At 31.9% G+C, this 21,800-nt stretch overlaps 1 protein-coding gene across 1 annotated transcript; it reads left to right on the top strand.

Moving 5' to 3' along the window:
• Positions 1–14,800: 14,800 nt before the first annotated feature.
• Positions 14,801–17,145, top strand: LOC112721091 (uncharacterized). The gene is made up of 4 exons (XM_072205907.1): positions 14,801–16,095; positions 16,185–16,417; positions 16,985–17,077; positions 17,137–17,145. The coding sequence occupies exons 1-4, from the start codon at positions 15,669–15,671 to the stop codon at positions 17,143–17,145; spliced, it is 762 nt and encodes a 253-aa protein (XP_072062008.1). The 5' UTR covers positions 14,801–15,668.
• Positions 17,146–21,800: the final 4,655 nt, after the last annotated feature.

Below are 21,800 nucleotides of genomic sequence, written 5' to 3'. Positions count from 1 at the left end.
ATTATCTTTTTCATTCAATAGAATAGCACAACATCATCATTGTCTAGTATGCATCACCATTACTATCATCATTACTAACATCTCACCCACTACTATCATCATCATCATCATTTCCAGCACTACTTCCATAATCATCAATCAAGTTTGTAAGAAGTTTTGCCTTGTATGGATTTGTATTAACAAATAAAATGAAATAAAATCAACAAATATAGTGATTTTTGAAAAGGAAAGAATGGTGAGAGCACATGAGGGATGTGGGGCTGAATGATGGTGGTTGAAGGTGGTGTTGGTAGATAGTGAAATCACCTTCGAAGGTTAGGGATTGATAGGCTGAATATTGTAACATCCTCACCACTAGAATGTTACGCTTCCGGCTGTGCAACTCCGATAGCAAAGATATTACGATGACTTCTATATATAACTATAATAAGTAGGAGCCTTTAACTGAAATCTTTATTGACTTTTCTTTGAAAAATCGAAAAATACTTTTCTTTTATACGTATATACATACAAATCATCACAACACTTTTACATTCTCAAGAATAATATATACAAACATATATTAATAATTAACAACTCCTATCCCTATTTACAAAATGTAAATAACGATAACAAAGGCGAATGAAAAATATCTAAGGTAATACAACAAATAAAGCATGACCAAAAGTTCAGAAAACTCTTCATAGACTTTCTCGTCTATTTCCTGAAAAACATAGGACTGTAAGGGGTGAGAACCTAACCTGAAAGTCCTCCATAGGTGAAAAGAATGCCACAAATTTAATAGAAATAAATTCATCTGGTCAATACTCATCTTAGAAAAGTTTATCTTTATGAAAGCTTGCATTTTTTATTTATTTGTTTTAAAATCATTTTTACTTAGCTATATAACATTTTATATCTATAAGTCTCTTAGTCATATATGCTTTAAAAAAATCAAATTAAAGTAAATCTTTAGATCTTTTCTTTAGGAATCAAAGTCATGTTTAAGGATTCTACCCAACAAACTACCATCACTCATTCTTATCCATCCGAGATATAAACCAGAGTTTAAGGACAAATTTGAAGTCAAACCACCTAAACCTCCATAACCTCCGTCCACCTACAAACACAATCAAATCAAACAATTCAAACACACAAAAGCAAACACATACAAAACACATAACAAATAGCACATAGTCAGATAAAGCACATAAACACAACACAACAATAAAATGCACATCTAAACAAATCAAATAAATGCATATATATTGCATGCCTGTCCTACTGGATGTGAGCTCACATGTCGGTTAAATTGCTAAACCCGACACATTTTGTAAACCCCGGGTAATTAGTAAATAATTAACCGATAAATTAATTATTAATCGACGAAATTATAAAATTAAAGTTTATAATTTAATGAAGTAGAAATAATTAAAATATAAATTTTTACACTAATTTTAAGAATTTTAGCACAAAATTGGGCTAAATGGGTCGAACCGAATGAACCGGACTCATAATGGGCCCAAAGCCCAACCCAATTCATTAATATATATGAGCTTCAGCTCATGTTCCTCCCCCATCAAGTGAAACACGCTGGGCAAGGAAATAAGGGGGGAGAACAAGGGAAATCTGCAAACCCTTGGTTCTTGATTCAAATCCACATAACTTTTGATCCGGAGTTCTGATCGCCACACCGTTTGCGGCCACGCTTTCATCTCAGAATTCTCTACAAAACTCATAGATCAATTTGGTGAGAATATAACAATTTCTCACTCAGAAACTCTTTCCTAATTTCAAAATTTAAGATTTTGATTTTGAGAGATGACATGGTTTTGATGTTCTAGGGTCGAATTAGCTCGTAAATAGTGTTGGGGTTTGTCCATTTCATCTGTGGGAATGGTAAGAAACTTTTGAATCTTTGAACCCTATTAAATTTTTGAGCCCTAAGTTAATTTGGGTGTATTTATATGGTATTAGATTAAATTATGTGTTCTAGAGACAAATTGATGGAATTGGAGGCCTTGAATTCAATCATGATGGCTAGAAATTTCATTTGGAGAGGTTTTGGAGCCTTGGACAATTGAGGAACGGTGTATATTGGGGTGTTTCGAGCATTAGGGAGGAATCAGCCAAGGTATGGTTTTGGTTTCTCGTAGGTAATATATAATGTCGTATGAAAATGCAGGCAAGATGACCATGAGATAGGTTGAAGCATGTATGTATATTATGAGTTAGTAACTTTAATGAAAATATTGAGTTGTTTTGAAATGGGTTAATGTTAGTTAACTATGAATTTTTCGGATTAAAATTGATAGAATTGGACATTGATATGTTGAGAGATGGGTGACAAAGGTTTGGAAGGATTTTGGTTGGAATTTGGGTTGTTTTGGGGTTGAGAAACTTTGGTTTGAGAATGAAATATTGGAAAATAGAGGTTTTGAATTTTTTGAGTAAAACTTGATTTTTAATGAACTTCGGCGATCCATAACTTGAGATTTGGATTTTGGATTTGAATGAAATATATTTCAAATTAAAGATAATTTTAAGAGCTTTAAAATGATATAAAGTTTGTGGAAAATAGAATTTTATAGAGGAAGTTGTGGACGTCGGAAGTTATGTGCCAAAAACTGAATTTTCGAAGTTGTAGGAAAAATCAGAAATTCTGATGTGTGTGCGTATACACAGAACAGAGAGTGCGTTTTGGCTCGTGCTTACACACACCCTGTTTTTCACACACAACTCTATTTTTCCCTGTTTGACCTTCCCAGCAAGCCTGTAAATCTCCGAAACCACTGTTCTGATAAAAAATTCACTATTTTGGAACTATTGACCATTCTTCTGATTTTTCAAACTTCTAAAAACTCTGTTTAAGATCTGATAGCTAGGTTTTAGCATACAGAATAGGGGTAAGGGTGTTGAGGGGATTAGTTTTGATATCAAGGGAGATTTGAGAAGTGAATGATTAATTCGATGAGATGTTGAAGGTGATGAATGAGATGATGGATTATGATTAATATATAAGTGACTGGGTAAGAGATAAAGGCGTTGTCCACTTGCTCCGGGTAAGATTGAGATACCAGGTAAGATGCAGTGGTATTATCCACTTGCTCCGAGTAAGAGATGAGAAAGAAGAATGTTGAGGTTGGTGATGACTGAGTATGGCCGGATTGGCAGAGATTACAAGGTCTGGGTGAGATCTCGCTTGCATGTTACCTCGAAAATTATATTGGCGCTTGCACCAAGCAAGGACATAGGTTCCATCCAATTTTGCTCGTGGTTGCAGTGTCATGATGGGGACAAAGATTTTATCCCACCCGTGGTGAGGACGAGGGTTTCATCCCGCTTACGAGGTTGGCAAGTTGAGGATGAAAGATTCCCTCTTTTGTTGTGATGTGTATGTGGGGGAGGTGGAAAGACACCCTCCTTCCTATTATTTTTTTTCCCATTCTTCTCTGGTTGCAAGGTGGAAATGCACACTCCTTCGATGTGGAAAGGCACACTCCTTCATAATTCTTCCAGGAGAAGGTGGAAAGGCACTCCAATTCGTTTGTGTTCCTCCTGGGGATGTGCACCCTAGAGACAATGTCTGGGTTAGCTACCGGATGTGTCGGGCTCTGGCGATTCAACCGATACGTAAGCTCACAGGCAGTAGGAAAGGCATGCATCATATGCATCTATTTGTTTTGTTTAAATTTGCATTTCTTGGGTTTGCCTATTTGAATATATATGCTTATTTGCTATATGTTCTACTTGCTGTAACTGCATTCTATTTGTGTTTTTCTTTCCTGTATTATTTGTCTGTGCAACTGAGAGTCCCCTTGTCTGACTGAAGAGTGACAAGGGCAGTTTCATTGGAGTTTGAAGGGCTAGAGGAAGCAAGAATGTAAGGGTTAAGTTAGGATTTGAATTATAATTTGAAAACCTTAGATTATATACCCAAAATGTGGCTTAGTTTATCCTTTAAGCTTTAAATTTGAGTGTCGGAGTTCTAGAATTGTCTCTGGCTTTTTCGGGACCTTATATATTATTTAAGTGGGTACAACTACCATGCTGAGAATCCTCGATTTTCATTCCATATATATGTTGTCATTTTCATATGAAGGTCGAAAGGCACCTCGCTAGGCGTCTGGATTTACTCTGCAAGCAAAGTGGGGATGCTGGCTTTTAATATCTTGTTATGTTGTATATTTGTCTAGATGATTCTCCGTGTGACCGTGTATATATATATATTATGTAAATATTCTCCGGCCGGCCTTGACTTCGCAGGTCGAGCCTGGAGTTTGATATTTTGTACCTTTAATATTCTACTCTCTGTGTTTATACTCTTTACCCTTTTCTTTGTACACAAGTTTCTGTTACGTAAGCGTTGCACTTTTAATTTTTTCGATTTTTGTTTAAGATTTCCATCAAGACTCCTCGATTATTAAATTCCTTCAACTACTATTATATATATACTTTTATTTTAGAGGTCGTAATACCTTACCACCTCAGTTTTATGACTTAAGCGTGAAGTTCTGTGTGGTAGGGTGTTACATATCCGGTAGCTAACTTGGACATTGTCACTCTATCGTACATCCCCAGGAAGAACATAATAAAGGGAATCTTCAACCTTTCAGAAGGGAATCCTCAACTTTCTACCATCTCACTGAAGGTTACACTATCTGGGATCTAGTGCTCACCACACTTCACAATCAGAGAGAGACTATGGTGCAACAATAGAGAATCCTCTACCTAACTTGTTCACACCACAATCAGAAACTGAATTGAAGGGAATCTTCAACCATGTATCGAATCTCCCGATGTAACAAGAGAGGAAATCTTCAACCCCATTTGTCCACCGTAACATAAGAGAGGGAATCCTCAACCTCAACTTGTCTATCCGTGAGCGGGACAAAGCCACCGTCCTCACCGTGGGCGGGACAAACCACCATTCCCACAATATCAATAATGCAAGCGGGACAAACCCACGTCCTTACCAATTAATAATCACCATCAATCAAAACCATCATAATCAAATTCATCATAATCCTTATCACATAAACCATTCGTCTTAATCATAAACATATTTCATTATCACGCAAGTGAGACAAAACCTCCGTCCTTGCCAACCAATAATGATAATAAAATTCATTGTTAATCATAATTGCTAGCATAAATCTAAATCATAATTTTCATCATAAACTTCATAAATTCTCACTTTTGTCATAAGCCTCAAGTCAAGTCTCATTTCTCATTAATGATCTCATAACAACATAATCTTCATCATAACTATCAACTCAACTCCACTTACTACTCTGCACACTTCAATATTCACTAGGTTGCGGTTAGGCCGTTACATACGGTTTGCGGGTATGAGGCGTCTAACATAATACCCTATATTTGAGGTAAATGTTTCAAATAAACTAACTCATACACATAATCATTCATAATCAACCTCAAGCTAACTCAAACACATTGTCAATAATCAACCTCAATCATTTTCTCATTCAATCTCGTTATATCTTTCTTTAATTAGTCACTTTAGGGGCTAACAAATCAAACTTTCAAGATTCTTAAGTTCCATTTAAAATAGACCTAAAGATCATTAACATTTATGTCATGACTCGTAAAAATTCATAATCTTGTCATCACATTCTTTAAATAACTTTTTTTCCTCCAACTCTTATATTTAGTTCCATTAAAACCTCAAAATCACACTTTATATTCCCAAATCCTTGAATTAATAATTAATTAACTTTTTAAATTTTAATTAAATAATTAAATCTCTTTTTGAGTTAACTTTAATTATTTGTTTACTCTTTCGGTTGTTATTCGAAATTATACAAGTTAAAATTACAATTCAATTTCACAAATTATTAAAATCATAAAACTCATTTTTGTTTTACCTTGAGTAATCAATTTCATTACTTTAAATTCATTAAAATTCTCAAAATATAACTCTTTAATTAAAATTACTCAAATAAAACTCATTTTTGTTTAACCAAGTTCTCAAAACTAACTTTAACTTTATTTTTAAGTGCAAGACTTTTCCAAAAACACAAAAAAATTATTCAATTTCACCAATCAAATTCAAATATTTTGAATTCACTAAAACTCCTCAAAACACAATTCTTTAATCAAAATTAATAAAATAAAACTTCAAAACAAAGTCTCTAGTCTTTATGAAAATAACATCAGTTTTCATTATTCTTATTATTCAATTTCACTCAAACTTCTATACAAATTCTGGCAGAACTTCCCATAAAACTCGGACTTTTTCACTCTTCAAGGGTTCCACCTCAACCAAAATATCTCTTGATCTTTTTCAACCATTCAAAACATTCAATAATTCTCAACATAAGTATTCTTGGCTTATTATCTTTAATTGTCTTTAAATTATTATATTTTTACACATTAGGACAACAAACAAAATGTTCAAATCCTAATCTATCAACCAAGAAGCTTCAATCATTGTTACTAATTAGTTTTATTATTAAAATATTAAATTCTTTTTAATCCATTATCAATTTCATTCAATTACATAACAAATATTAAATTATCAAAATCGAATCCATCAACAACTTTAATAGAGATAATCGAGCCATAAAACGCTCGTAAACTCAAATACATGTATTTTCTAAACTTTTGAAACATTTCAAATTTGTTAAAAACAAATATCCCCTACCTCGATTAGTCGAAACTGGATAATTAAATGCGATAAACCCCTTTTTATTTTTAATTCACAGTAGCGACAACAACCTCATTATTTCCAGGCAATACACAGTGCAGTACTAGCAGTTTTGATGACTCTTCGTAGCAGCGACAACCACAAACGCAACATGCAATTACGGTAACTCAACCCTACGATATCAACACCTCAAAATTCTTAACAAACTATAACAGAACATTAACAACGAGAGTTTCGGAACAAGGATACTTACTAAATTCTAAGAGAAACAAAGGAATGGAGCAGCAGTAGCTCCGACATTGTTTTCTCTCCCGTTGCGATGGGACCCACTCCTTCTTCTCATCGATCACGCCTCTCTCTTCTGTTTGGTCACCTACCTATCTAGCCACGACGACAGCGGCGGTGGAGTGCGACGACGATGAGCGTCATCTCCCTCCTGTTATTGAAACCAGACTGGACCGTCCGATTCGATCGGAAAACCAGATCCTATATCGGTCCGGTTCGATGAATGGACCGCATAATGCAAAGAACCGGTGTGAATCGGTCAAATCCGGAGTGAACCAGTGAAAACCGGTCAAACTCAATAAAGACAATCCGACCAAATCGCTTGAGTTTCAAGATTCCCTCAAAATAAAAGAGATAGAGTTTGAACCCCAATCCTCAAGGAGAGAAACAGTAATTACAACCATGCGGCTGTCTTACTTGTTATTAATATATGTGCAAATTAAAATACATATAGATATCTTTCAGCAAATAATTTATTTCTATTTAATTTATTTTAATTTTAGTTATAAACTCACTTATTTTTTCTTTTCATAATTATATAATATCTATTAATATTATTTTTCAATAAATATTTGTAGTATATAATAGTATAATAGATATAAACTAACTAATAACTTATTGAAATTCGAAAATAATAGTTATTTTAATATAAAAACAAAATAAAAATATTTATGATAGAGTAAAATTAACAAAATACTTATTGTTCCTGTTCCATATTGTTTTAAAATAGTTAGATATTTTTAAAATGTTAGTGAAAATATGTATTTTAAATTTTAATTTTAAATTTTTTACTATATTTTGTTTTTTCTTTTTACATAGGACCGGGTCAATCGGTTTAACCAGTGATCCATCGGTTGAACCAATAACCCAATGACCCAGTAAATTGACCGATTCGATCACCGGTTCGGTTCTAATAACTATGGTTTTAGGATAAGGGTAAGGGTAGAATAGGTAATTTTGATAAAATCGGAGAGTAAAGTAGTAATTGGAAATCAAATATAATTCAATATAATTATTTTTTAAGAATACTATTTATTTATAAACTCATTAATTAGTTTCAAATAGGTTCTCAAAATTTTAAATTAGAAATAATCTAATTAATTTTCTTTTAGTTCATAAAATTAAATTCAAAATCTCAATATTCTTCAAATTAAATCATATAAAACTTTTATTATTTTTAAATTACTAAAACTTTAAATTCTAAATAAAAAAAATACTCAATTGTGATGAAAATTACATGAGTCCTAATTAATTTTAAACTCAAAGTCTCATAACTTATTTAATTTTCAAAAACTCAAAATCTTACAAATATGACATTTGAAAAGGAGTTAGTGGTGATAGTAAAAGGGTAAAATAGTTATTTCGAACATATTTTACATATTTTATTTTAATTCTATTCTTTTTGTTCTAAATCAAAGAATTCTCTCAAGAATTCTATTCAATTTTAATTTATCAAAGGTTTCCAAGTTAGATTGACAAAGATAGGTTGCTTTATATTAATTTTACTTTATGAATATATGACTATGTGGTAACAAAATATAAGGAAAGACGTAGGCCTAAGAAAAAATGTTTATGATTTTGTATAATTGAGTTTTGACTATGGACCTGAAACTCAGTAGAGGAAACAACCTTATATGAAATGGAGTTTTGTAATATGTTTCTCCAAGTTATGTTTTTTCATGTTAGTCAAACTTAAATGGATGTCTATTGAAGAATGGGAAGCTACTTCTACAAACAGATAGACACAAACATGAAAGTTGTCTTAAGCAATAAAGTTTATATCTTTATTTGCTACATTTGATAGATTGGGTAAGAACCTCAGCATGAAAATGATTAAGAAATTTTCCTTGGTCAATACTCCAAATTATGAAAATGCTGTGGAAATTTTCTTATGATGAACTTTTGATTATAAATATGTTGGATTTTTTGTTTCTAATTTTTAAGTTTATAAAGAATAATTTTAAATTAGTTCAAAGTTGTTATCATTTTGATAACATTGTATTCATGCGTGTCCTAAAAAGATCATACGTGAGTTGGTCAAAGGAGATCTACGTATAAAAAGTTTCACTATAGATATAATACATGATAAGGCATAATGATATTAGTTGATTTATATAATCGATCCTACCTAGTGGAATAATAAGACCCTATTGTTATTTTTGTTGTACTCAAGTGTATATGTATCCTTTCAATTGAACCACGTGGAGCCTGCATTTTTCAAATTTTCAATAGCTGACGCCACTAAGATTAGAAGTTAAAACTTAAAAGAGACTAACAATAGTTATGAGTTGATAGAAGAAACTTTCTTAGATTTAAGCCTGATGATAAATCTGGAAATATAATTCTTTAGTTACTTTTCTAATGAAAAATTAAACAGTATACATTGATTCTCCATTATACTATTTGCAGGAAGACTTAGGTGTAAAAGAATTTATTTTCTTTCAGCTACCATGAAAAAATATGCTAAATGTGCTTATTTTTTTTATTTGAAAAATGATGGTTTAAAAATTTGTAAAATGTATTTTACAGAACTCAATTATAGGTATATGTGCAGACATAGCACATTCAAAGCATGAACATTGGTCTTTTTTATTCTTTAAAGGTTATGTTTCATTTAGGAGCTCAAGTATAATTCCATTGTCAGTAATTTATTTGGCATGCTAATGTGAAATGTAGTTAGTTAATTCTTTTTCTCCATGTTTCTTCTTGGTTTCAAGAGTATAAACAATGTGGATGTTTCTAGACACATCTGAAAATGCCAAGTGTTATTTTTTATAACCCACTGCCATATGAATGTCTGATTATTAGTATTTGAGGGTGACTTTTTTATATACCTAAAATGTAGATTTTTGATGCTACCACCAAAATGACTAAGAATCACACAACTAGAATGAGAACCAGAATTTAAAGAGAAAAAATAATTGCAAATTCGAATTTGTCAAGTATATTGAATTCTGTTTGCCTACTCTCTATTTCAACTTCAGACCATTGTCATTGCTAGCTCATTTTATATTCTAAATATACTGGTTTCATTTTTTTAACTCTCCAATTTTCATGAATTGAATGGTTTAAAGGAGAACTAATAACATAGTCTATTTATGTATATTGGAAGAATTTTTTTTTAAGAAAAAATTGTTTTATTGCTATCGTAAGGTTTTTGGTTGAAAAAAAATGTATTGTGATGTTAACATGTTGAATTTGGGAATGACTTTGGAGATTGTGTTTACAACCAATGATATTAGAATTAACGTTTACAGTCACTACAAAAAAAAGGGCAGATAGCGGCGGTGTTTTTAATAATAGCAGCGGTTGATGCAGCGAAAAAGTGAGGAGCTGCTATTAGTTTGGTATTTACACTACAAAAAAATATGTTTTAGCGACAAATTTTTAGTGACAATAACATAATGGCCATTAATTTCTTAATTTTAGTTATGTTTTTGTGGCAATTATATATTTGCCGTTGTTACTATATCTTATTGCGGTAATTATCTTTATTGCCACTAATATATTTGCCATAGAGTTATGACTAATATTATTATCATTAAAATATTTTTTAGTGAAAAAATTTTAGTGGCTATAAAATTATGGCCAGTATTATTCTTGTTAAAATTATATTGTAATAATAATTATTATTATTACTATCATTACCTTTTTAATAAAGTATTTTTAGTGGCCATAAAATTATGGCTAGTATTATTTTTAGTAAAATAATCTTGTATCTAAACTAAAGAAATAACTCAAATAAGGGATTCAGAAAAACCAAAGAAAGACGTGTTAGAGAAGAGAGCCTAACCTCACCGCGAAGCTCGCCGTAGCGGTCGCTGCCGCCCTCGCTGCTACAGTTTAGATCAAGCAACTGTGCTCTTTGACTCAGATCCTTCTATCCCTTTCTATGTTGTTCAGAGAAGAGAAAGGCTCATACCTATAACTTTCTATCTTTCTCTCTCATTTTCAATTTAGGGCTCACGAACTCGCTCTTTGATTCAGATCCTTCTTGCAGCTCCGATCTGCTCCTTCAGGTATCACCGAGTCGACTCATTCACAGCTTCGATTTACTGTGCTCTCTCTTACAACTCCTTCATTTCATTCTCTTCCAAGTTAGATCTTCGCGTTTGTGTTACTCATTATTTTCACTGATTAAGATCTTGCGGTTCCAGTTCTTAAGCTTTGAATTTAGTTTTCTGCTATTAATGTTAATTCTTGTTCGTGCAACTGAAGCTATGTGTAGTCAAATGAACTATCGTTTGGTTTATTTTTATTTTCAATTTAAGATGTGAGATGATAAAGGAATCTGAAATTTGGATGATGCCTGATTTATGTGCCTTTGATTTGTTATTATTTTTCAAATTCATGTGCGTAACTAAAATTAGACAATCGTTTGGGATCAAATGGGTTTTGTTCAAGTGACTGTCTCATAGAAACAGGGGATCTAAAGTCTGAACAACTAATAATGGGTTTTGTTCAAGTGACTGTCCTGTAATATGTTATTCTAATTTGGTTTGGTTACCAGGAATTCAAGCTGGGTCAACTCCAAAGCCAGATTCAGGTTTTAGTCTTTATTTTTAATTTAGTCTTGAACTTAAAAACTGTGTTTTTCTTCTTTGTTTTTAATTTAATTTTTGTCGTTGTCGCGTAAACTAAGATCTTAGGTTCTAGGCTTTTGTTTCCTTAGATTTTGGGTTTAGAGTTGTTCGCTTTCGTCCGAGGTACTGTTATGAAGATGTTGGGTTGGTTTTCTGTTACGGTGGCAGTGGGAGCATGGTCCCATTTTCTGGAAACTGCTAATGGTTGGGGGTTTTATTTTGCTATTTTATTGGAAGGCGTGGTTCATTTGTTTTGTTATAATTTTGTAGCTATTTACCCACTTGTTTTGTAAACTACTTGTTCTTGTCATGTCCTTTTCCCTATTATAACGCTATTATTTATGTTTATTGGAATACCCCCTTTCTTTCCTGTCTCTGTCTCTACCTTAGAAAAATAGAAACTGCTCTCTTGTTGTTTTCAAGCTTTCTCTTGCTGCTGTTTTATAGTTTATATTTATTTATTCTTATTCATTGACTAGGAATCGTTCTGTGTATTTTTTTGCATATTGATATTTGAGTATTTGTCGCTTGCCATTTTTTCTTTTAAAATGTGTCGTTTATTATTCTGTGACAATTACAACTAGATTTACTCAGGTAGCCACATCTTAGATAAACATGAACGATACCGGTGTTTTGCTTGTCCATGCTATACTGTGATTGTGGCTTTCTTCTATTCTTTATTTTTCAGTTTGATACCAATTATCAGAAGCGATAGTACTTGCTTATTGCCAAAGTACTGCATCCAGTTGCTTATATTTTTGCTTTTAAGTTAATGAAAGGCATGTGTTTGAGTAATCCTTCTGTAAAAGGGATAGTTCTTCATGACTAATTTATGGGATAAATATCTATGACATGATTTGGTTGTATTATCACGGGCTATATATTTGATGTGTTGTTTCATTGCATGATTCATCACATTTTTGGTTGAATTTTCAGGTTACTATCCCTGTTTTCTCACATCGATTTTCATTTCTGTTGCCGCTCAGCTTAATTGCACTGATCTGTGTGTTTTACTTTATGTATTCACTTTTCTTTCTTTTTTTTCTTTGTAATTTGCATATCATACCTCCCCCACCATTGGTTTTGGTGTTGCCGGCATGCTCACATGTTGGACTGCATATAGAACTTAGAAGAACTAAAGAAGTATGGGGGTATATGTGAGCTTTTCACAAAATAAGGGGGTGTTGAATTAGTGAATTACCATTTAAGTTTTACCCACTTTGATTTGAGAATAGGTTTGTGACTGACCTTGTGACTGAGCTTCTTTTCAAGTTATCAATGAGAATCTATTTGTATAGAAGAAACTTTTAGGGGTGATGATATGGTAGGAATGATAGAGGATGTTTATAATGGCTTTACCCAGAGCATAGATAATGACCCTTCAGAAAGTGGTGATGAGGAGCCAAACTTGGAGGAGCCAAACTTTGGAGCCAAACATGCGTCAAGAAATGAATCTAATCCAGAAGTGGAAATGTTTGACAAGTTACTAAAAGATGCAGATGAAGAATTATATCCTGGATGCAAGAAATTCAGCAAGCTTTCTTTTCTATTGCAACTTTACCATCTAAAGCAATTATTCAAATGGAGCAACGAGTCTTTTAATGCGTTGCTAGGATTATTAAAGGAAGTATTACCCGATGGTGAGAAGTTACCTAGTTCTTATTATAATACTAAAAAGATGGTTAAGGGATTGCGCTTGAAGTATGAAAGGATCCATGCTTGTCCCAATGATTGTATGCTTTTTAGGAATGAATTGGCTAATAAGAACATCAACGAATGCTCAGTTTGTGGAGCTTCTAGGTGGAAAACAATAAGAAAAAAATTACTGCTAAGGTTCTAAGGTATTTTCCCCTTAAGCCAAGGTTGCAGAGGCTGTTTATGTCTTCAAGAACTTCTAAATTGATGAGATGGCATCATGACGAACGCAATAAAGATGGGACTTTGCGACATCCTGCAGATTCTGAAGCGTGGAAAAGTTTTGACAATTCTCATGAAGAATTTGATAAAGATCCTTGCAATGTTCGTTTAGGATTAGCTGCTGATGGATTTAATCCATATAGTAAAATGCAAAGTAAACATAGCAGATGGCCAGTGATTTTAATGCCATATAACCTTCCACCATGGCTGTTCATGAAGCAAGAGTTTTTAATTTTGTCATTACTCATTCCTGGACCAACAGCGCCTGGAAATAATATTGATATTTTCTTGCAACCTTTGATAGAAGAGTTAAAGGAATTATGTGATGTTGGGGGTGGAAACCTATGATGCCTTTGATAAGAAGACATTTAATATGAAAGCAGCGCTCATATGGACAATAAATGATTTTTCAGCATATGGTAACTTATCTAGTTGGTGCACTTATGGTGAATTTGCTTGCCCTTCTTGCAATATAAACACTCATTCTATAAGGCTCACAAAAAGTCAAAAGTATTGCTACATGGGTTATCGACGCTTCTTGAAGTCTAATCATAAATATCGAAATGACACAAGGTCTTTCGATGGGACTAAAGAATCAAGAGTTGCGCTTGGTCCAATATCAGGGTCATCAGTTTTGAATCAAACTAGAGGCATAAATTTTTTCCTTGGTAAGCTTGGTGAAGATGTTAGTGGGGTGATAAAAAATACATGGAGAAAGAGGAGGATTTTTTTCAATCTCCCTTATTGGGAAACAAATTTGGTGCGACATAACCTTGACGTGATGCACATAGAAAAAAATGTGTGTGATAACTTGATATATACATTGTTAGGTCTGGGTAAAAAGTCGAAAGATAACTTGAAGGCTCGGTTGGACTTGAAAGAGATGAATATAAGACCTAGCTTATGGCCTCAACAACGAGCTAATGGAAAGACATTTCTCCCTCCTTCTTATTTTTCAATGTCTTCTGCTGAAAAGAAGTTGTTTTATGAAGTACTAGAAAATGTTAAGCTTCCACATGGCTATGCATCTAATGTCTCTCGTTGCATTGGGAAACAGAAAATATCAGGGCTAAAATCTCATGATTGCCATGTTATAATGTAAGAACTTCTTCCACTTGCTTTACGAGGAACAGTAGATAAAAAGATGAGCTTTGTTTTGATCGAATTGTACACATTCTTTCGAGGGATATGCAGTAAAAATCTTGAAGTGGAAAAATTAACACTACTTGAGGAGAAGATTGCCTTAATATTGTGTGACATGGAGAAGCTGTTCCTCCCATCATTTTTTACAATTATGGTACATTTGGTTATTCATTTAGCAACTGAAGCTAAAATTGCAGGTTCGGTCCAATATCGCTGGATGTATCCAATAGAAAGGTACAGATAATTATATATATTAGATTTAAATTGCAGGTTCAGTTCATTTTCATATATAGTAGAATAATATTAACTTATGTTATAGGTATTTATGCACTTTAAAATCATATGTTCGAAATCAAGCATGTCCAGAAGGTTCTATAGCAGAGGGATATATTTCAAATGAGAATGGTGACTTAACTTTGTTAGAGGAAATTCGTCACTTTGAGGATGAGAATAATGATTGGGTTAGAAGTGGGGTTAATGGTATAGTAATTGATCATGGACATTCACCAAATCAAACTGATGACAATTCTGAGTAAGTTAGGTAATATTTTGAGAACTCTTACATTTTGCATTCTCATTTTCTGTATTTTTCTTTTTTTATTTATTAATTTTATATTTTTTTATTTAGAGAGGTGTATCAAGTGATTTGCATTTTTCTGCACATGCTCGTTTGGGGAGGTGTTGGTACATGCATGGAGGAGTAGATGCAGCCCTTACTTTGATATATAGCTCTTACTTTGATGTTTTGAATTTTGACCTCTGAGTTTGAAGGATCTTTTATGTCTTAAGATTGGTTACTTATTCTGTTCATTAATGTTGACCTAAGGAGTTTATATGTTATTTTACCTTTTTCTTTTCTCCATCGTAAAATGACATTCATGTTAGTAAGAATCTGATTTCTTTGATAAAGCTGGTATAATATAATTTGATTCACTTTACCCTTGTCCTGCTATTACATGGAAGCTTTGGAAACTCAGGTTAGAATCTTTGGGTTCTATTTTTTGATAATTTTTTCTGTTTTTTGTAATCTATTTTTGTTTTGTTTTGTTAAATATAAAGGTTTTACACTTTAATTTCTATTGACTTTGTAGGATATGGATGCATCAAAGAAGAACTATAAAAAGTCAAATATTGAAAGAAACAGTTTGAAAAATAATTTAGAGTCAAATAAAAAGGAGAAACATAAGAAGAGAAAGAGGAGGCATGAAATTGATGGGGAAGCTACAAGGAATTCAGAAGAAGATGGCTTCACCAGTATAAAAAAGAAGAGAAAGAGATTGCAAGAAATCAGTGCTTCAATGGCAAGCAAAAGACACAAACTTATTGAGGATAATGATCTTGAGAGTGCTGTCTCAAGTACAGATTTAAGAGTGCCTAAAAAGAGTCGTGTCAGATTTGTTGAAGAGGAAAATTATGTTGATGAAGTGCTGCCTTTTATGGAGCAACTATTGAATGATGAGAATTTGTCTCAAACTCCCAATATTTCTGATAGTATAAATTCTGAGCAAGATGAAGAATTAGGTGATATTATTATTGCTTCAAATATGATATTGTTATATTTTCATATTTCTTTTCACTGAATAATTGCATTTTTTTGTTATGTCATCTAGAGGCAAAGAGGGTTAGAGGACCTACATTGTTGAAAAAAATTTGGAACATGCCTCGTCGAAAGACAATTGATGTGCAGTTTAATAACCGCAATCAAGCTATAAGAAAAGAAGGCAGAAAGCTTGCTAGTTTTCTTGGTATTCTAGCTAGAACTCCTTCAATAATGCCTTTAAACATAGATGACTGGAGATGTTATGATAAAGAGGAGAAAAACAAGTTGCTGAAAATTGTGAGGGTAAGAATTTATTATTCTTAATGGATTCTAATTTAATTTAATTTGATTCATTAAGAAATTGCTTGAACATTTTGTAGAAGAAGTTTTCTATCCCAGTACGTGGTGAGAAATTTGTAAAAATATCAATTGGGAAGAAATAGAAAGATTATAAATGTGACTTAAAGGGTATATATTTGGGACAGTACAAAACCAAAGATGTTTTATTGAAGAATAGGCCATAACGAATCCCAAGAGATCAATGGATTGGTCTTGTCTCATATTGGTTCTCTGATAAAGCAAAGGTACTTTGAAAGCCTTAACTAACATGTAAATATAAGATAAATATTATTACTGAATCTAATAAGGGTTGTCTTCCTTTGTTTTATTAGCATTTTCTTATTTTTTAATTCTAATTCTGCCATAACTGCAGCAAATTACTTAGGCCAACGTAGATTCTATGAACATGCATGGAGAAATAGAACTTACTATTTTACTGAAACTGTATAGATATAGAAAATAGAAAAATAGAGAAATAATGGCACGTGTGTGTAGTAGTGTATTTTACTAATCCATAATGTGTTATGACAGAAACGTACCCAAGCAAATAGGATTAATAGGGCAAAGCAAAAAATGCCTCACACGGGAGGATCCAAAAGCATTGCAACATTGATGGATGAACTGGTACTTATGCGTAATTTTTATTTCAGATATTTTATAAAACTGTACTATTTTTTTTCTAGAACCATTAGCAACGCAGCACAATATATATTATATGAGAACACTGAAATTTTTTCTTTTTTGAACATTTGCACATTTTCACTTCTCTTTTGACTTTGTCATTTTGTTAGGCCAAGGATGGAATCGAACCTTCACGAGCAGAGATTTTTCTCAAAATTCATAAAAGGCGTAAGGATGGTAGACCATTGGATGAGGAGTCTACAAAAGCAGTGGTAAAATTTATGAATTTGTATCTTCTTGTTGCTGTGATTGAAAAGTATAAAGGAACTAAATCATGCATTTAGTTCTAAAATAGAAACATACATGTATCCTCCTTTTTAGCTTCACTCAATTGTAACATTTAGTTTTTTCTATATAGGAACTAATTGAAGAGAAGTTGAATAATGGCAAGCTATCTAATGAAGAATCTATTAATGGTGTTGCTTGGAAAGGAGATGTTTATTCTCAAGTATTGGGAAGTGATAGAAGTGGTTACGAACGTGGTTTAGGACTTGGTCAAACACCTTTTTTATTGTGGGGTAATAAATCATCTTATGGTAAATTTGCTTCAGATGCTTTAGCTAATGAGGTTGCTCAAAAATTACAACAAAAAATAAAGGTGCTAAAGGAGAAACATGAAGAAGAAATGAAGTTGATGAAAGAAAATCAAAATAAAATGTTTGCTGAATTATCTTTTATGAGACAAGTTTTATGTAGGTAATTTTTGAAATTTGAAATTTTTTCTTGTGAATTGTTTTTTTTTTTTAATTTGACATTACTGCATTTATTAGAGATTTCTGATGCTAATAGTGGTCATGAGTTAGCACCATCCAGCACTTAAAATCAGGTTCAATGCTAATAGTTATTTTCTTGAAAGATTATATCTTTATCTATTATTGTTTGAATCCAGCACTAATTAACTAATACCAACTACTTATTAAGATATGCTGTTTCAGTGTTTTGACAACACATAAAAAATGGGTCAATGATTTTTGTTCTTATTCCCTTTAGATTATTGAAATAAAGGTTTATAACTTGATTCAAAATATAAGCATAAGTAGTTAAATTATTATGGAATATATAGTTGTTATATTCATAATATTGATATACCAAAAAAATTAATATCTGATCTATCTAAACGAAACAAAATATAGTAGTGCTAAAATGTACTTTATTATAGTTGAAACCTTAAGTTGGACACACCAAATAAAGCATTTATTATTGATTTTTTAATGGTTAAAACATAGCTTAGTTGATTACTTCCTAGTTTAAACAGTAGTTTACTTATAATATTAGTTCCTAGCAAACGTATGTTGTATTTTACCGAACATGAGTTCGTTTGATGCAAGGAAGATCTTCATAGTTATCCATTTGAAGTGGATATGTTGTTGAGAATAAGTATCACGTTTTCTAAGGATTTCCATTTCTAAGGATTTCCATGCGTTAAAGGTTATGTTGTAGGTGCGAATTGATGAAGTTTGGACAGAATGCTTTTTCTTATCACTGTTTATATTTGGGTGTGAAGCTTGGTTTTATATATTTATTGATGCATGACTTAGTTTTGGTTTAAGAGTGCATGTTTTAGTGTGTTTTTGTATGAGTGGATTTCATTCAATTTTTCTAGTGCTACCCTGTTTTCGAGAGCTGTTGATATACTTACTATACTCAAGAGAATGTTTACTGTTTTCACTTTTGAAAGTCGAGTAGATCTAACTATTAGTTTACTTCACTGAGATATAATTCAATCATTGCTTCAGTTTTGAGTGTGCGCTCTCTGCCTATATATATATATTTGGATGTTGTATGACTTGTTTTTCAAATTTAATTTATATTTGGATGGTGTTTATAGTTTTATGAATTTTAAAATAAGTATTGGAATATTAACTGAACTGAAATTTCAATCTGTTATATATATGCAGATGGTGTTATAGGAATTGGCATCACTGTAACTGTTGTGGGACCCATAGTTGGTGGCTTTGTTGTACCATTAGCCTAGAAGGATTGAGCATATTTTGGCTTTTTTTTTTATTTTTTGAAAAATATATTAAAAGTCAATGAAATGACAAAGAAACCTCTATTATGTATTGATAAATACTGCTTTTAATATTCTAGTTTGTTAAAAAGAGCATTTTAATAGAAAGCTTGTTTTAAATTTTATTGATCAAAATTCAAATGCAAATTATCATTATTATTATTATAGAAAAAATTATAGGTCGTTAGTTCTAATAAAGTGAGTATAATTAAAAAAAAAGTCTTTAAGATTTTAGCGGCAATAGTAATAGCAGCTAAAGTGAATAATGTTATAATTTTAGAATTTTTTTAGCGGCCATATAAATTGTCGGTAACATGAATTTTAGCGGCAATAATAATGGCAACTAAAAGTGAATAATGTTGCAATCTTAGAATTACTTTTAGTGGCCATATAAATTGCCAAGAAAATGGCCGCTAAAAGTTATATACTTTTTGCGGCCATTAAAATAGTCTTTACCGGCAAATGTTATAATGGCTACTAAAACCTTTTAGCGACGAAGCATAAGACGGCTAATGTCAAATTGCCGGTACATGTATTAGCGGCTATTTTTATTGCCGCTAAAAGCAAAATAAATGGCCACTAAAAGTGATTATTTTTGTAGTGTTAGCGGCGGTACCTGCGGCAAGTAATACAAGATAAACTATTAGCAGCGGTTTTTTCTAACTGTGCAAAATACATTTAACTCAAGAATTCTCTTTTTAAAAAATCAACTGGATATAATCTATTTAAACTCTCACTAATTTTTTTTGAGAAATATGTTTGAGTCACTGTTACTTAAATCGTTACACTATTTTTGAATTTGTTTTATGTAAAAAAAAATTAATCAATTAAAAAAATATATTTTGATTAATTATGTGAACAAATTTACTAATTAGATTTTCTCGTTTACTATAAAAATAAGTCAACGTTTGAATTATAAAATTAAAACAAATTTCAATTGGGCATAAATTAAGAAAATCTTAAAGTAGACAAATATGTAATACTGTGACCCAAACCATTAAATTAAGGGAATCAACCTAAGTCTTAAAATAAAAGGTTAAAATTTCTCTTCAATATCGTATTGACCTGGCTAGAAATACTTTGTCAATAATGCCTCTGATAAGTCATCTCCAAATCATGGTTTTTTCTTCAGATTGAAGCCCCTTTTTGCAACATACACATCATCTTGTCTTTGTTGGTTATCTAAAATTTCGTTGTCTTCTTTTGGAACCTTATTGAGATCAAACTGCCTAGAGATGTCAATTCTAACAGAAGAGATATCAACTAACTTGTGTTTTAGATTTTGCTTCATTTTCCTAAATATACTGTTGTCATTTATATGATTGTGTCAATATCAATATTATAGGAGAAACTACAAGGAAAGCGCATTAGTAGAGGAGAGTTATGGAGCATAGTCATAAAAAAATGGCTCGTATATCCATGACGATCCACGTAATGTTGGTGTTATTAATGTTTTAAAAATTTTTACTTCTCTTATTGTATTTATCATGATAATTTTAAATCATTATAACCCCAATTCTGGTATATCTATAGGAAGCAATTGCGAATATTGAGATCCAAGATGAATCCTCCAAGCAACTTTCACAAAATGATTCGCTTGAACAAGTTCTTGGAAAGGAGCACCCAAGATGAGTTCGTGCCTTAGGTGTTGGACCATGTCCCACCTAACTTTTTGGTAATACTACTACACAACAGTTGAATTTTGTTGTGCAAATTGAAGAGTATAAGAGGATGATTGCAACATTAGATGTTGAGGCAGCAGAAAAGAAGGCCAAGAGTTAGACTATGGAGAATCTTTTGAAATATCTAATTCGACAGCAAAGAGACAATTTGCCACCTGACATTGCTGCAGAGTTGGATTCTTTAGAGAGTGCATAGATTTTATTGCTTGCAAAGCCATCTTCTTCTGGAAATCATGACCTGCAATAAAAATGATATGTTAGAGTTAACTGAAATAGATACTATTGAATTTAACTTGTTTTAGTATTTAATGTTTATTTTTCTAACAGTACCTCATTTTCATTTTTAAGGCATGATGCACGGATGACTATTTTATTATATGTATTGTTTTTGCGTATATATTTTTGTTCTTTATAGTATTTTGTTTTTTAATTTGATTAAAAGTTCTTTATTTTAATTCATTTCTAATAAATAAAACTAACAAAAAAAGTCAAAATAAAAGAAATAAACATATTGAACTTTACATAAAATAATAAAAAATAAACTAAAAAAATTAATTTGGCGGTGGTTACAAACCACAGCTAAAATGATAGGCATTCACATTTTTAGCTATGACAATGGGTATTGCTATCGCAAAATTGAATGCTGATTTCGTAGTGAATATTCTAACAGTTAACAAAAATTGTCGCTAATTGTTTGTCCGCGGCTTATTTTGGAGCGGTTACTTAGCCGCTGCTAAACATTTTACGGTGGTAAAGAACCGCAACTATCTGACTCTAAAACTGCTGCTACCTTCCGGATTTGTTGTAGTGAGTGTAAGTACTAAGATTTAAATTGGAGGGTTTAAGTATTTGACTAAAAAATTAGTTTTAGGATTGTTATAAAATTTTTTTTAGAGAAGGTAAAATTATTAGAAATGTTAACATACATGTTGAATTTGAAAATGACTGAGTTTGGAAGCTTTGTGTCGGCACT

This window comes from Arachis hypogaea, chromosome 11 (assembly GCF_003086295.3).
Source record: "Arachis hypogaea cultivar Tifrunner chromosome 11, arahy.Tifrunner.gnm2.J5K5, whole genome shotgun sequence".
NCBI classification, from domain to species: Eukaryota; Viridiplantae; Streptophyta; class Magnoliopsida; order Fabales; family Fabaceae; genus Arachis; species Arachis hypogaea.
The sequence above is the reverse complement of the archived record's forward strand: the minus strand, read 5'-3'. Positions and strand labels throughout refer to the sequence as shown.

What these genes read in the sequence shown, in the direction of transcription:
- LOC112721091 (XM_072205907.1), top strand. Translation starts at nt 15,669, where the DNA reads ATGGATGCATCAAAGAAGAACTATAAAAAGTCAAATATTGAAAGAAAC. An exon ending in TGAGCAAGATGAAGAATTAG is followed by an intron (nt 16,096 to 16,184) that starts GTGATATTATTA and finishes TATGTCATCTAG; the next exon opens with AGGCAAAGAGGGTTAGAGGA. An exon ending in AGTTGCTGAAAATTGTGAGG is followed by an intron (nt 16,418 to 16,984) that starts GTAAGAATTTAT and finishes GTGTTATGACAG; the next exon opens with AAACGTACCCAAGCAAATAG.